Raw genomic sequence first — 14,478 nt, 5'->3', positions numbered from 1 at the left:
TAGAAGAAATATACACTGCAATTAATGAATTTTTGTATGTACATTTAAAACTTACTTGTGCCTGAACAGGTATGTAAAACTGATTCTGGGTTTGTAAGTGTTCTACAGTGGCACAAGGTTTGTGTTGAAGTTTTGATGAACTAGGCTGCTCAGTCTTGATTCCATCTTGTAAGTATCCTTCCTGTTCCACTTTTCTTCGCATAGTGGAATTCCAATGATTTTTTATTGAATTGTCTGTCCTAAAACAAAGTCATACAGTAGGAAGATATGGAAACCAAATTATTTCAGGAACATATTTTTAATTAGGTAAATTACACAACTTTACAAACCACCACCACCACATTGTAAATTACATTGTAACATTGTAAATTACACCAATAATTTTTTTCATTTATCACATACATTTCACCACTTCCCTAACTGGTGAGGAACATCTTTTTCTTGACTGGATACCTCAACAGCTGGATATGCTATATGACCATATTGTTTTCACCTCTAACGTTATCAAATATAAAGTTGTAAAAAAAAAACAAAAACCACACAATTTAATTCCTGCAGAACTTTGGACAATTACTTTTGGATCTAAAATTTCTTTAAAAAAAAAAATAGAATCACCCAAAAATTCATTAGATACCTTCTCAGCTAACTACCACACATAGAGGCCAGATTCTCGCAACATTACTCAAGATGAATACCCCGCACTTCAGTCCCACTGAAGTTCATTAGACTACTTGCAGAGTAAGAGTAAGGATTTAAATTAAAAAAAAAAAAAGAGGGTATCTGCAGATTTTTGTAGAATACATTTCAAAACTTGTAACAAATGGACAGTTAGCAAGCCCTTTACTCACACTGTCGAGCAGTTACATAAGAAATCTCACTGACTTCAACTGAAGTACTCATACAATTAATTTAGCAGTCTGAGTAAGGGACTCACAATCTGGCTGTCAATTTGTCACACATTAGCTAACCTGTGGATAAAACGAAATAAAAACCTAGAAAGATCAGAAATTGCACTTCAATTTTTAGAACACTTTAATTATGGTAAGCTTGCCCAAGATCTTTTTCAAAGTTTGTTTAAGATTGGGTGTTTCTGGGGCATGTGTCTTCAGTGAAAAGCCAAAATGTATCCACATCACATTTAATCACTTTTTTGGATGTCAGAATATGCACATATTCTAGTAACATTTTGCCTTGCAATAGCCTTAAAAACAGATGGAAAATCAGGATGAGATGGGTGTTATATTTATTAGTAAAACAGTTAATAGTGTTGACATTTGAACGATATAAATGGAGGAAGTTCACATTACTCCAGCTGATAATGTTTTTGTGGGTCTGGCAACAGACAAGAAAACACTGCTTAATCATGAGAGTTATCTTTAACTAGAAGACATAAGCTTTGTTGGTTTTTTAAGCAGAACTTAAATTTTGGCAAACACTGCAAAATCCATAGGAAGACAATGAGGTTTCCATGGAGATATATATATATTTTTTGGTTTGATTACCTTTACAATAGTTACATGGATTTTGGAAAGACCTTGTAACGACTGGCTTTCATACTCTTTCTTACGTTTAATACAAAAAATACGTTGAAAAGCACCTTCCAGGAAGAAGTTTTGCAATTTCAGCCCATCGATTTCCCAAACGCTTGTGAGCTTCATAGATTATTCTGTCCTCTTCTTCTGTCCATGAAGATTTCTTTACCTCAGGATTGAGATGGTTATGCCATCTCTCTCTGCACTGCTTGCCTATTCTCCCTTTTAGGTGTTTTGCAATTAAAGACCAGCGTTTTGGACCATACTTCTGAACTAATTCAATAACCTGGAACCCAAACCAAACAGTAGCAATGATAGACAATTTAGTATGTTTGAAAAATTAGATTGGAAATATTATTAAAAAGCATTTGCAAAATTAACATCTCAAAAGATGAATAATAAAACTGATTTGTTAACAAATTAAGTTAAGGATTAGAGAAGGCCTATAGAGACAATCATGGTGCTTTCAAAAGTCATTGGCAGGAATCCTGATATCAGAATTATGTATAAACTCCTACTTTTAAAGTTAAAGGAGCCTATGTTGTAAAGGCAACACTAGCTGTAGAAAAATATATGCTGACCAAGTCAGATTTCAGTGTCACCTGCCAACTGATGCACTGACATTGGGAAATACTTAAATTACTTGATTAAATGATTAAAGGCCTAGAAAACAGGACCTTGAGGGAAAATTGAAAAAACTGGGTTTGTTTAGTCTGGAGAAGAGAAGACAGAGGGGACTTAACAGTTTTCAAGTATATAAATGGTTGTTACACAGAGGAGGGAAGTAAATTGTTCTCATTACCATCTGAGGATAGGGCAAGAAGCAATGAGCTTAAATTGCAGCAAGGGCAGTTTAGGTTGGACTTAAGGAAAAACTTCCTGTCAGGGTAATTAAGCACTGGAATAAATTGCCTAGAGAGGTTGTGGAATCTCCATCACTGGAGATTTTTAAGAACAGGTTAGACAAACACCTCTCAGGGATGGTCTAGATCAGGGGTTCTCAACTTTTTTCCTGCTGAGGCCTGCCTTCAACATGCTATAAAAATGCCAGGGCCCAGTTGGGGTGGGGAACTCGGGGCTCTGGGTGGGTCTTGAGCATAGGCATAGTTTTACTTCTAATTTGGGGGGGCAAGGGCGGGGAGCACCACCTCCACCCCGACTCACTCAGGAGGCCACCCAACCTGTCTGGGCTGTGGGGGGATGCAACCAAAAAATAACTCAAAGTGGGAACTCAGTTCAAAAAGCATGAAAACTGCTCAGGCTGCAGGCAGGGGTAGCTAGGGGCTGTGTAAGGGTTAGGAGGGGGCTCCCAGCTTCAGCCCTTCTTCCCCTCCCCCACCCACTGCTCCTGACTTGGCAGAGGGCTGGGGGGAGGTTTGCCAGCTTCAGCCCCATACTGCTCCTGGCTGGAGGTGCGGGACTGCCATCAGCTTCAGCCCCACACGCCGCTCCCGGCTTGGGGAGAGGGAGGTGCTGCCAGCTTCAGCCCTGCATGCCGTTACTGGCTTCAGCGCTGGGGCTTGGGGCACCAGGTTTCAGCTGCGGAACTCCGTGGCCCCCCTGAAAGGGCTCATGAATCCCCAGTGGGCTGCAGCCCCCCCCAGTTGAGAACCACTGGTCTAGATAATACTTAGTCCTGCTTGACTTCTAGAGGTCCCTTCCAGTCCTACAATTCTAGGATTCTATACTTCTTGTAAAGAAATATGCGTGCATGCTGCTTGTTTTATACATTAGTAATGAAAGGTCTTATCTGTTTTTCCTGGAAGGCTATACATAACTGAAGAACTGAGATCATCATCAAATGAGATATTAAGCAAGTAAAGCCCTACAAGGAGGGGAATGATGTTTTATTCCAACTGTTTAAAAATGGTATTTTTTTCTTTTTAAACATTTATGGATTTTAAACAGTCTGAATAAAAATAGTTTCCACTCTCACTCAGGTTTCACTTGTTTGGTATCTGTTATGTCAATCCTCTTAGTTTTCCAGTTGTTCTGTTTTCACAGAAAACAAAGAAGATGTGAATTAATACTATATTAATACTGTATTTAACAGGCAGAAAAAGGGAAGGGTTTTGTTTTCATTATCTTTTTAAAGTCTTATAAGCCTCTTTCACAAGAGCATACAAATCCATTTTCCCCCACCATGGCAGGCACCTGTTAAGTCTGGTGGTCTGGGAGAGCACAAGGTATAAAACAGGCAGATTATGGCCTACAAATGTCAGTTCCAAACACAGAGGACTCCTCTACTCAATGAGTTAAAGAAGCTGTTCAACTACCATGGGGAAATGATAAACACCTGAGCAGGCCTAACATTTTATGGCATCCAGGGCAGTGGAATATACCCAGCATAACACAGTGAACTAGCTAGTATGTGTCATCTGGGATCAGAGAATCCAACAAAACCAGGATAATGGGAGTAGGGAGGAGACAACACAGAAAGAAGTCTTGGTATACTTTTGCTACAGTCAAAAAATAACCAAGCACAATGTGAAATAAGTTCCATTACCCTCTGATCCTCTTCTTTAGTCCAGGGACCTTTAATCAATTCTGGGTTTAGAACCTTCTGCCAGCGATGCTGGCACTGAAAATCCGAACGATTCTGAAACAGTTTTAAAAAAATGACTTTGCTAAAGATTATCTTTATAGACAGTTTCCCAGACTGTTTTCCTAGCAAACAGCAATAGTTTTGACTAATGCAAATGTAAAACTAAATAATGAACTATAGATGATTAGCATTAAACAAGTTATTCCAAAGTGGAAAAGACGTAATCACTGAACATCTGAGCCACTATTATATTATTATAGTTGGGCCCTTTTCGTTATGAAAAAGTACTTACCCGTTCTGTACTTGTTCTTCGAGATGTGGATGCAGATATGTATTTCACTCAATATACACAAAAAGCCAGAGACGTTTTTACTACAGCAGTAACCATAAGGGAAGTGCATGTGTGCTTTATGTCCTCGTGGCCTCTCCCAAGGTCACATAACGGCAGTACTGCCTTGATCTACCCTCAGTTCCTTCACACCAGAAAGAATATCTGAAGACTCCAATGGAGAGGAGATTGAGGGTGGGCCGCAGAATACACATCTGCACCCGTATCTCGAAGAATAGTTAGTTACAGAACAGGTAAGTAGCTTTTTTCTTTGAGTGGATGCAGACATGTATTCCACTCAGGTGACTCTCAAATAGGACCATTCAGAGGTGGATTCAGAGTCTAGAAAATTAAGATTGCAATGCTACTTGGCCAAAGTTTGCATCAGATATGGATGCAGCAGTAACCACATACTGAGTGAATATATGAAATAAGGGCCAAAGTAGTGGCCCTACAAGCATCCAGAATAGGAAAAATCTTTCAGAAAAGCAACTGAAATAGCCTGAACCCTCATGGAATGGGCTGAAAGTTTCTGCGGAGGAGCCTTCGCCATTCCATAAACCATCGTAATACGGAAGTAATCTGCCCACACAAATTGTCCCAGATCATCCACCACTCAAGATCATAGTACAGCTCGCGGGAGCCGGATTAACTTGTCCAAATGGTGCTTGCTCAGACAATAGACTGATTTCAGGCATGGCTGAAGAGTGTGGAGGTGCAATCTTGCATATTTGGTTATATAGGTAAAAGGCCATGTGGCATAGCCATTTCAGACAAGTTCAAGCAGTAGCAGACAGGTGAGACTTGAGGGACCTGCATAATTTGTGAATAGTTTGAAATCTCTCTTGGGGAAGAAAAGCAGTTGAACTAGTAGAGTCGAGTAGTGCTCCAATGAACTCAAGTCTCTGGGTAGGAACTGGCATTGACTTTTCTGTTTAGGATAAGACCCAGTCGACTGAACAGGTGGATGATTTAGTCAATGCCAGCAAATTTGATCATGAAAGGACTCACAGAGCAGCCAATTGTTGAGATAGGGAAAGATATGGATCCCATGACAGGACAAAGGGGAGTACTGTGTATTGATGACTGCTTCCTGTGATAAATATGAGGATTTTCCTATTGCTGGGTAACAGCTACGGTATATGGAAGTACACATCCCAAAGATTGAGGGCTGGGAACGAATTGTTCTAATCCAGAGAAGGAAGACCTGAAGCTAGGGTAATCATGTGGAATCTCACTTGCTTGACGAACTTGTTGAGAGCCCAGAGGTCCAGACCAGAATAGGTCCACTGTTGGACTTGGAGAATCAGGAAATAGCAGTAGAAACCCCATCCTTGAAGCGATAGGGGAACTTTCTTTATGGCCCCCAGGACAAGGAGAGGCTTAACCTCCAGAAGAAGCACAAACTCATGAGATAGGTCCCTGAAAAGGGACATAGAAGGTGAGTGGAGAGGAGGGATGGAAGTTAATTGGATCAAATATCCCAATCCCACAGTACTAAGGACCCACTTGTCCTAAGATATTTGTTCCCAAGCACCCAGGAAGTGCGATAACAGGTCTCCAAACGGAGAAGGGAGTTGTAGATTGTTGGCTGCTACATAGCCCTTGAAAAACAAGTCAAAAGGGCTGTTTCCCTACAGGAGGCTGAGAGCACGATTGATTAGCATGAGAGCTAGATGAAATTTTCTGGGGTCTCCGTTTCCTTTTAGAGGAGTCATATCATAGGGAAGGATAGAAGGGTTGTCTGTGAAAGTGATCAGAATACTGCTGCAGGGTCTTATACTGATGTTCTTAGAGGCTGGATGGTAACACCCAGGCTGGATAATAAAGTCACTTATGAATCTTTTAAAAAAAAAATAAAAACATAATACCTCATCTGTTTTGTCCGAAAATGAAAACTGTCCAACAAAACATAGATTAATGGATTAGTGGATATCTGATGCTACCCTGGAATTAAATAACCAAGATGACCCCTCATGATGATTGCAGAGGCCATTGCTCTGGAGGAAGCACATGCAACACTGAGAGCAGACTGCAGCGAGATCTGTGTCACAAGCCAGTCCTTCATCAAGAAAGCTTTGAACTCCTTTCTGGAGTGGTCTGGCAATTTGTCTGTGAACTTCATCATCATCATCTTCCAGTTGATAAAACTGTACTTCACTAAAAGAGCTTACTAGTTCACAATTCTCATCTGGAGCAAAGCATTAGAATAAATCTTTCTTCCCAACAAGTCCAGTCTTTCAGATTCTTTTTCTTTTGTGGTAGACTTAAATTTTCTGAGTCACAACCTCTCATTAGCAGACAACTAAGCCAGGTGCAAGCAGAACCACTGAATCTCCTCACAAGGGACATGGCATCATTTTTCCATACTCTTGGCTATTGGGTATAGTGACGCTGGTGTCTGCCACGAAGATTTGGACAGGTGTTATTAATAGAGATGGCAATCCATCCGAGGCATGTCCACCAATTTTTGGGTATCCTCCTGGACCACCTTGAATAACCAGAGCTGCAGCCATTCCCCTGAACAACTTCCCTGAAGTCATCTAGAACTGTAGAAGGCAAATTGGGGCCACTAAATCATTTAGGGAGGGTGATGACAAGGCTGCTGGAACTGACAGTACCTCCTGGGGTACAGGCTGGTTCTCAGGCAAAAGGTTAACCATAGAGAATAGCCTTGTGGGGGAGGGGGTTAAAATGTCATCCTGAGCTTCCACAATAGGCTGATCCGCAACTAGGGCTATCTCCAGGTAAGGGGATCTTACATCCAAACTTATGTGAAGGTCTGGTCTGTGGAAGTGAGAAACACCACTGTCCCAAAGCAGCCACTGTAACACAGGAGGCCAGTACGTAATAGGCCAGGCAGGTCTGTCCCTACTAAAGGAACAACTCTCCTCTCAGTACTGACACTTACTTCCCGGGTGTTCAGATGATGTACATCATCTCTTTTGCCAAGGATGGGAAGGAGAAGAGCTGGAGGACTCCAACCTGGTGCAAGAAGATGCATTTGAATAATCAGTAGGCCTGGTGGGTGCCCAGCCCAGCATGGCCACTGGAAATCCAGAGTGATCCACCATAGGCGCCGACTCCATGGGTGCTTTGGGGCTGGAGCACCCACGGGGAAAAATTAACAGGTACTCCGCATCCACCGGCAGCCAAGCTCCCCACTCCTCTCCTCCTTCTCCCCACCCCCTAAGTGTGCCACATCCCTGCTCCCCCTCCCTCCCAGCGCTTCCCTCCCCCCTGCCACCTAACAGCTGTTTGGCAGCACTTAGGACTTTCCAGGAGGGAGGGAGAGGAGCTGGGACGCAGTGCACACAGGGGAAAAGGCAGAGAAGAGGCAGAGCAGGGGCAGGGGTCGAGCACCCACCAGCCAGAGGGGAAGTCGGTGCCTATGTGACTGTTCAACCCAGAAAATTTAACATCTATAACTTGGTTAGCATTGTAGTCAGTCCTGAGAGGAAATCGTAGTAGGGAGGCTGTCTGACAGGGTGAGAAAACCTGGATTTGTGCTGGAAATGGCCTAACCTGATGATTACTTTAGATAAGCTATTACCAGCAGGACAGTGGGGTGGGAGGAGGTATTGTTTCATATTCTCTGTGTATATATAAAGTCTGCTGCAGTTTCCACGGTATGCATCTGATGAAGTGAGCTGTAGCTCACGAAAGCTCATGCTCAAATAAATTGGTTAGTCTCTAAGGTGCCACAAGTACTCCTTTTCTTTTTGTCTGACAGTGGGGTCCAGTACCGAGGAAGAGTTACTCATCAATACTGAGGAGTCAGGATTCGGTCCCCACTCTGAGGCAGCTACCGATTCCAAGGATCCTGGTACCAAGGTCAATGTTGCAGATAGTGCCAATGGAGAAGGGTGTCTCGGTACTGACCTAACCTGCATAAGCACTGCAGGCAGAGCTAACCTCTTCATTGGTACTAGAGCTAAAGGCAATCTCTGTCCAAAAGCTGAAAAGGCTGAAGGGGTAGCCTGGGGTGACATCCCTGCACTAACGTCCTGAGTTAGCAGGAATGCTGGTACAGATAGACAAAGCAAGTCTGAAGCAACCATATAAATATGCAGGTTTGATGGCACAAAGTGATGTGTGAGAGTTTCCATAGGTACTAGACTCGACAGCCACTCCAGAGACGGTTGCAGAGTCGATGGTACAGCACTAGGATTCTCCCATCTTGGTACCAGGGAGACAAGGTTGGCGACCCAGCTTTACCCTGAGTACCAGAGTCTTGCTGATGGTAAGGCCCTGCTCTTGATGAAGACAATGACAAATCCCTCCTTGGTTTCTGGCAGCCCCAGTTCATTTTATAAATCTCCTTACGAGGGACACATGGGAATGATGAATGACCCCTTGTGTCTCAATGACTGATCAGATGCTGGGGGTCTGTCCCCAACTCCCATAGAAGTAGAGAATGTCTGTGGACAGCTAATTGAGTGGTCAGAAGAGGATCCCAGTGCCGAGGCAGGTGTCATAGCCTGTTCCAGTAGGTGTTGCTTTAGACTAAGGTCTTGCAATCTGTGTCCTTTTCTTAAAGGAATGACAAATATTGCACTTTTCCTTGATGTGGCCCTCGCCCAGGCACCACAAGCAGAGTATTGTGGTGCCTGGGCAAGGGCCACATCAAGGAAAAGTGCAATATTGGTCAGTCCTTTAAGAAAAGGAATGGGACAGAGACTCCACATGTCAGACAATGCTTGAAGACTGGGGAACACAGCATAACCTTCAGCATCAAGCACCACACACTAACTATACAACTAAATACACTCATTCTAACCTAAATTATGGGTATTAACTGTCAGTAACTATTTATGCTATTAAATACTGAACAATAAAGAGTAATAGCAGGGAAATGAGGAGACCCCAACACAGAAAGCTCCAACTCATGTAGCAGACGGTAAGACAGAACTGAAGGTAGTCTTGGTAATGCTACTCTTATACAGTCTTGGTAGGGGCCATTCAGTGGTACAGGGCACGTGCACCACCTCAGGGAGTACTGCTGTGCCAAAAAAGTCTCAAACTCAGTGCGGAAGTCACCAACACACCTGAGAAGAATACACATCTGCATCCACTCAAAGAGCCCCTTTTCCAGTTGGTTATAGCTTAGAACATTTTGAGTGAAATTCTGCTTGTTACTTTCATGCAATCCTATGCCAGCCAAGAGCAAATTTAGGCCTTCATCCTTTATATTTGCGGGGAAAGGGGACTTATTCCCAATGTGGCCCTCATTGCTTCTATTTCCCTCTATTTTTAGGTAACTTACATAAGACTTTTTAAAGTTCCCATTTTTGTTTATTTATGATCCATAAACAAGGCAGCCAGAAATATTTTTAAAGAAATTTTTTTTGCTTGCTTGTTTATTTCTGAAATATCAGAGACTCCACACTTAAGTCTGATGGTGGTCCCAGGCATGTGTATTTTGAGCTCTTAATTGAAGAGGCAGATGTGCTGAATCTTTACTGAATACTCAGAAGAGGGTATCTTTGTCAGAGAGTGAAGTTAAGTGTTAAAAAAAAAAAAAAAAATGCTTTGTCTTGACCAAAAAATGAGCTGCATTTCAGTCACGCTTAGCTAGCACATGATAGCTACACGCTGCCACTTTTTTGGTCAAGGCAAAGTTAAAGAGTTTAACAGACTGACTACAAAACCCCTTCACATTCAGTGCCAACCACCTGTCACAGAATGGCAGATTTCTGTAGAGGGCAAATCCACAGAACACCCTTGCCTGCCACCCCCCCCCCCCTTTTTTTTTTTTTTTTTTTTTTTTTAAAGTATAAGCAACCTATGCCTGAGTATCAGCAACAGCTCACAGGTACAGTTCCCACCCACAATTACTATTTGACTTGGTGAATGGATGCTTGATCCTTCCCCCATATTTTTCCCAGGCTGGTTGGGGGGGGTCCCCTTAACTGACCCCCCCCCCCACTGCAACAAAGCAGCTAAATAACTTCTCTTTTCAGCAGCTAGGCTGATTTCCTTTGATGCTACCAAAAGGGAGTCTTCGGGGGCACCCACGCAGCTACTGTGGTGAGATAAGTCCTCAAACCAGGCAGACCCCCATAAAGACTTAAAAAAAAAAAAACAACCCCAAGTTTAAGAGTTAGAATCACACTGGTCTATAATTGATCCTGTCTTTTTTTTGGTCTTTTTTAAATAAAATGGCAACCACTTATCAATCTTGTCAGCTTTGGATCATTTCCTTCTCCCTACAAGTAGGTTTTTGGAACCTCTTAGCTTGGGGAAAGTGACTATTTCCTCCCTTTCTTTCCCTCTAAGATCCTAAAGTCATTTTGTATGCTGAAAACAATTTACAAGCATTAACTAATTAGACTTCTGCAGTGCAACTACACACCATTACAGTTGGTCTTACTCTAACCTATTTGTATTTTTATTCAAGCATCTTTGAGAAAATACAAGAAACACCCCTACCTTTACTCATGCAACACCCCTCCCCCCCCACCCCCCCCCCCCCACACACACACTATCCCCACCAAAAAAAGTTAGTCTACGATGGAGGAGGAGAAGGAGGAAGGAAGAGAAAAGCCAAACGTTTGCAGACCTGCATGCCTAAGGGTAGTCCCCTAACATCCATAATTAGCCACCTGAATATAAGCAGCCTTAGATTCAGAAGCACTAAGGTTTCACAAATGCCACTGAAGCCAGCATGAGCTGCAGGTGTTCAGCAGCTTTGAAAACTTCTGCCCACTTTCATTTATGAGACGAATTTTAGGCACCCAAATTTAATTTTAGCCAGTACTTAAAAAAATTTGACTGTTATTTTAGTAAACAGTCACGTTTCTACCATGTGAACTTCCTAAAGTGTTCTTGAAGTTAACACCTCATTCAGTTTATAACTAGAACCCTGTGTAATTCACAAATTTTTTTAAAAAAATTCACAACAGTGTAAATGGCAAAGTATTGAATTTCATGGAGGTTGCATGGAATGAATTTTGTAACTAAATTTAGTCCTTGAAATAGACTAACATTACTTGTAAATTTTTTCTGTCCTTGAAATTAACTAGCTAAGGCAGTTGTTTTTTAAAAAATTGTTGTAGACATTTATCTTTTAAAAGCATATTTAAGAGATCATGGTTTGGGGCATTTCCATGATTTCCATGCCTTCTGAAGTTGTGATTTACACAGGGCCTTATTATGTCAGCTGCTGTAAACACATTTAAAAGACGTATTATCTTGTATCTAGTCATTATCTGAGTTAAAGACCTAAGATGGAATTCATCACCAAGACAGCAGAACTGAAAGCAATGACTGTCTATACCATCACCTGTTAAGGTATCCTTCATGATTGCTGTAGGCTAAAGGGCACCTGACATCCCTCTCCGCCACCCCAAGATAAGAACATAGAACATATGAACGGCTACACTGGGTCAGACCAATGGTCCATCTAGCCCAGTATCCTGTCTTCTGACAGCAGCCAATGCCAGGTGCTTCAGATGGAATGAACAGAACAGGAAATCATCAAGTGATCCATCCCATCGCCCATTCCTAGCTTCTGACAAAACAGAGGCTCTGCCACTTTAGAGCATGGTTTTGCATTCCTGCCCATCCTGGCTAATAGCCATTGATGTACCTATCTTCCATGAACTTATCTAGTTCTTTTTTGAACCCTGTTATAGTCTTGGCCTTCGTAACATCGTCTGGCAAAGAATTCCACAGGTTGATTCTGCCTTGTGTGAAGAAATATTTCCTTTTGTTTGTTTTAAACCTGCTACCTATTAATTTAATGTGGAGACAACTAGTTCTTGTGTTATGAGTAAATAACACTTCTTTATTCACTTTCTCCACACCAGTCATGATTTTTATAGACCTCTATCATTTCTTTTCCAATCTGAAAATCCCAGTCTTATTAATCCCTCCTGATACGGAAGCTGTTCCATACTCCTAATAATTTTTGTTGCCATTTTCTGTACCTTTTCCAATTCCAATATATCTTTTTTCACATGGGATGACCAGATTTGCATGCAGTATTCAAGATGTGAGCATACTATGGATTTTTAGAGAGAGAATATGATATTTTCTGTCTTATTATGTATCCCAGGGGTCGGCAAACTACAGTCCGTGGGCTACATCCGGCACTCGAGCTCCCGCTGAGGAGCAGGGTCTGGGGCTTGCCCCGCTCCAGCCAGGGGGCAGGGTCGGAGGCCACTCCTAGCAACTCCAAGAAACATTCTTTCTTGAGTGGTAACAGTTAATTTAGACCCCATTATTTTATATGTATAGTTGGGATGATGTTTTCCAGTGTGCATTGAATTTCATCTGCCATTTTGTTGCCCAGTCACCCAGTTCTGTGAGATCCCTTTGTAACTCTTCAGTCTCCTTTGGACTTAACTATCTTGCATAGTTTGGTAACATCTGCAAATGTTACCACCTCACCATTTACCCCTTTTTCCAGATCATTTATGAATATATTGAACAATACTGGTCCCAGCACAGACCACTGAGGGACACCTCTCCATTCTGAAAACTGAACCATCTTTTCCTACCCTTTGTTTCCTATCTTTTAACCAGTTACTGACCCAGGAGAGGACCTTCCCTCTTATCCCTTTACAGCTTACTTTGCTTAAGAGCCTTTGGTGAGGGACCTTGTCAAAGGCTTTCTGAAAATCTAAGTACACTATATCCACTGGATCCCCCTTGTCCACATGCTTGATGGAACCCTCCAAGAATTCTAGTAGATTGGTGAGGCACAATTTCCCTTTACAAAAACCATGTTGACTCTTCCCCAACAAATCGTGTTCATCTATATGTCTGATAATTCTGTTCTTTACTACAGTTTCAACCAATTTATCCCCTTCTGAAGTTAGGCTTACAGGTCCATAATAGCTGGTATCGCCTCTGGAGCCTTTTTTAAAAATTGGCATCATATTAGCTATTCTCCAGTCATCTGGTATAGAAGCTGATTTAAATGATAGGTTACATACCACAGTTAGTGAAATTGCAGGACTACATCTGAGTTCCTTCCCAACTCTTGGATCAATATCATCTGGTCCTGATGACTTATTACTGTTTAATTTATTAATTTGTTCCAAAACCTCCTCTAATGACACCTCAATCTGGGACAGTTCCTCAGATTTGTCACCTAGAAAGAATGGCTCAGGTTTGCGAATCTCCCTCATCCTCAGCTGTGAAGACTGATGTAAAGAATTCATGTAGTTTTTCCGCAATTACCTTATCTTGCGTGCTCCTTTAGCATCTCGATCATCCAATGGCCCCACCAGTTGTTTAGTATGTTTCCTGCTTCTGATGTACTTAAAAATGTTTTTGCTGTTACTTTTTGAGTCTTTGGCTAGGTGTTCTTCAAATTCTTTTTTGGCCTTCCTAATTATAATTTTACACTTCCACTTTTTAAAGATGCCTTTTTGCTTCTAACTGCTTCTTATACTTTGTTGTTTAACCATGGTGGCACTTTTTTGGTCATCTTACTATGTTTTTTAATTTGGGGTTTACATTTAAATTGAGCTTCTATTATGGTGTCTAAAAAGTTTCCATACAGCTTGCAGGGATTTCACTTTTGGCACTGTACCTTTTAATTTCTGTTTCACTAAGTTCCTCATTTTTGTGTAGTTCTCCTTTCTGAAATTAAATGCTACTGTGGTGGGCTGCTTTGGTGTTTTCTCCCTCTTCCCCCTCCCCCCCCAGGGATATTAAGTTTTATTATGTTATGTTACTATTACCAAGCGGTTCAGCTACATTCACCTCTTGGACCAGATCCTGTGCTCCACTTAGATCTAAATCAAGAATTGCCTCTCCTCTTCTGGGTTCCAGGACTAGCTGCTCCAAGAATCGGCCATTTAAGGTGCCAGGAAACTTTATCTCTGCATCCCATCCTGAGGTGACATGTACCCAGTCAATATGGGGATAGCTGAAATCCCCCATCACTATTGAGTTTTTTATTTTTATAGTCTCTCTAATCTCACTGAGCATTTCACAGTCACTATCACCATCCTGGTCAGTAGTATATCCCCAGTGCTATATTCTTATTCTTCAAGCATGGAATTATTACCCATAGAGATTCTATGGTACAGTTTGATTCATTTACGTTTTTTTACTTT

At 41.8% G+C, this 14,478-nt stretch overlaps 1 protein-coding gene across 2 annotated transcripts in view; it reads right to left on the bottom strand.

The window, feature by feature from the left end:
* Nucleotides 1–14,478, bottom strand: part of MYBL1 (MYB proto-oncogene like 1) — a 45,566-nt gene that overhangs the window by 17,729 nt on the left and 13,359 nt on the right. For both annotated transcript variants that reach the window (XM_077810192.1, XM_077810193.1), the window contains exons 4-6: nt 4,039–4,131; nt 1,598–1,818; nt 56–239 (exon numbers count right to left, since the gene is read on the bottom strand). In XM_077810192.1, coding sequence (XP_077666318.1) covers nt 56–239; nt 1,598–1,818; nt 4,039–4,131 — 498 coding nt within the window. The remainder of the gene's footprint in view (nt 1–55; nt 240–1,597; nt 1,819–4,038; nt 4,132–14,478) is intronic.

This window comes from Eretmochelys imbricata, chromosome 2, assembly GCF_965152235.1.
Source record: "Eretmochelys imbricata isolate rEreImb1 chromosome 2, rEreImb1.hap1, whole genome shotgun sequence".
Classification (NCBI taxonomy): Eukaryota; Metazoa; Chordata; order Testudines; family Cheloniidae; genus Eretmochelys; species Eretmochelys imbricata.
This window is presented reverse-complemented; position numbering and strand designations above follow the sequence as displayed.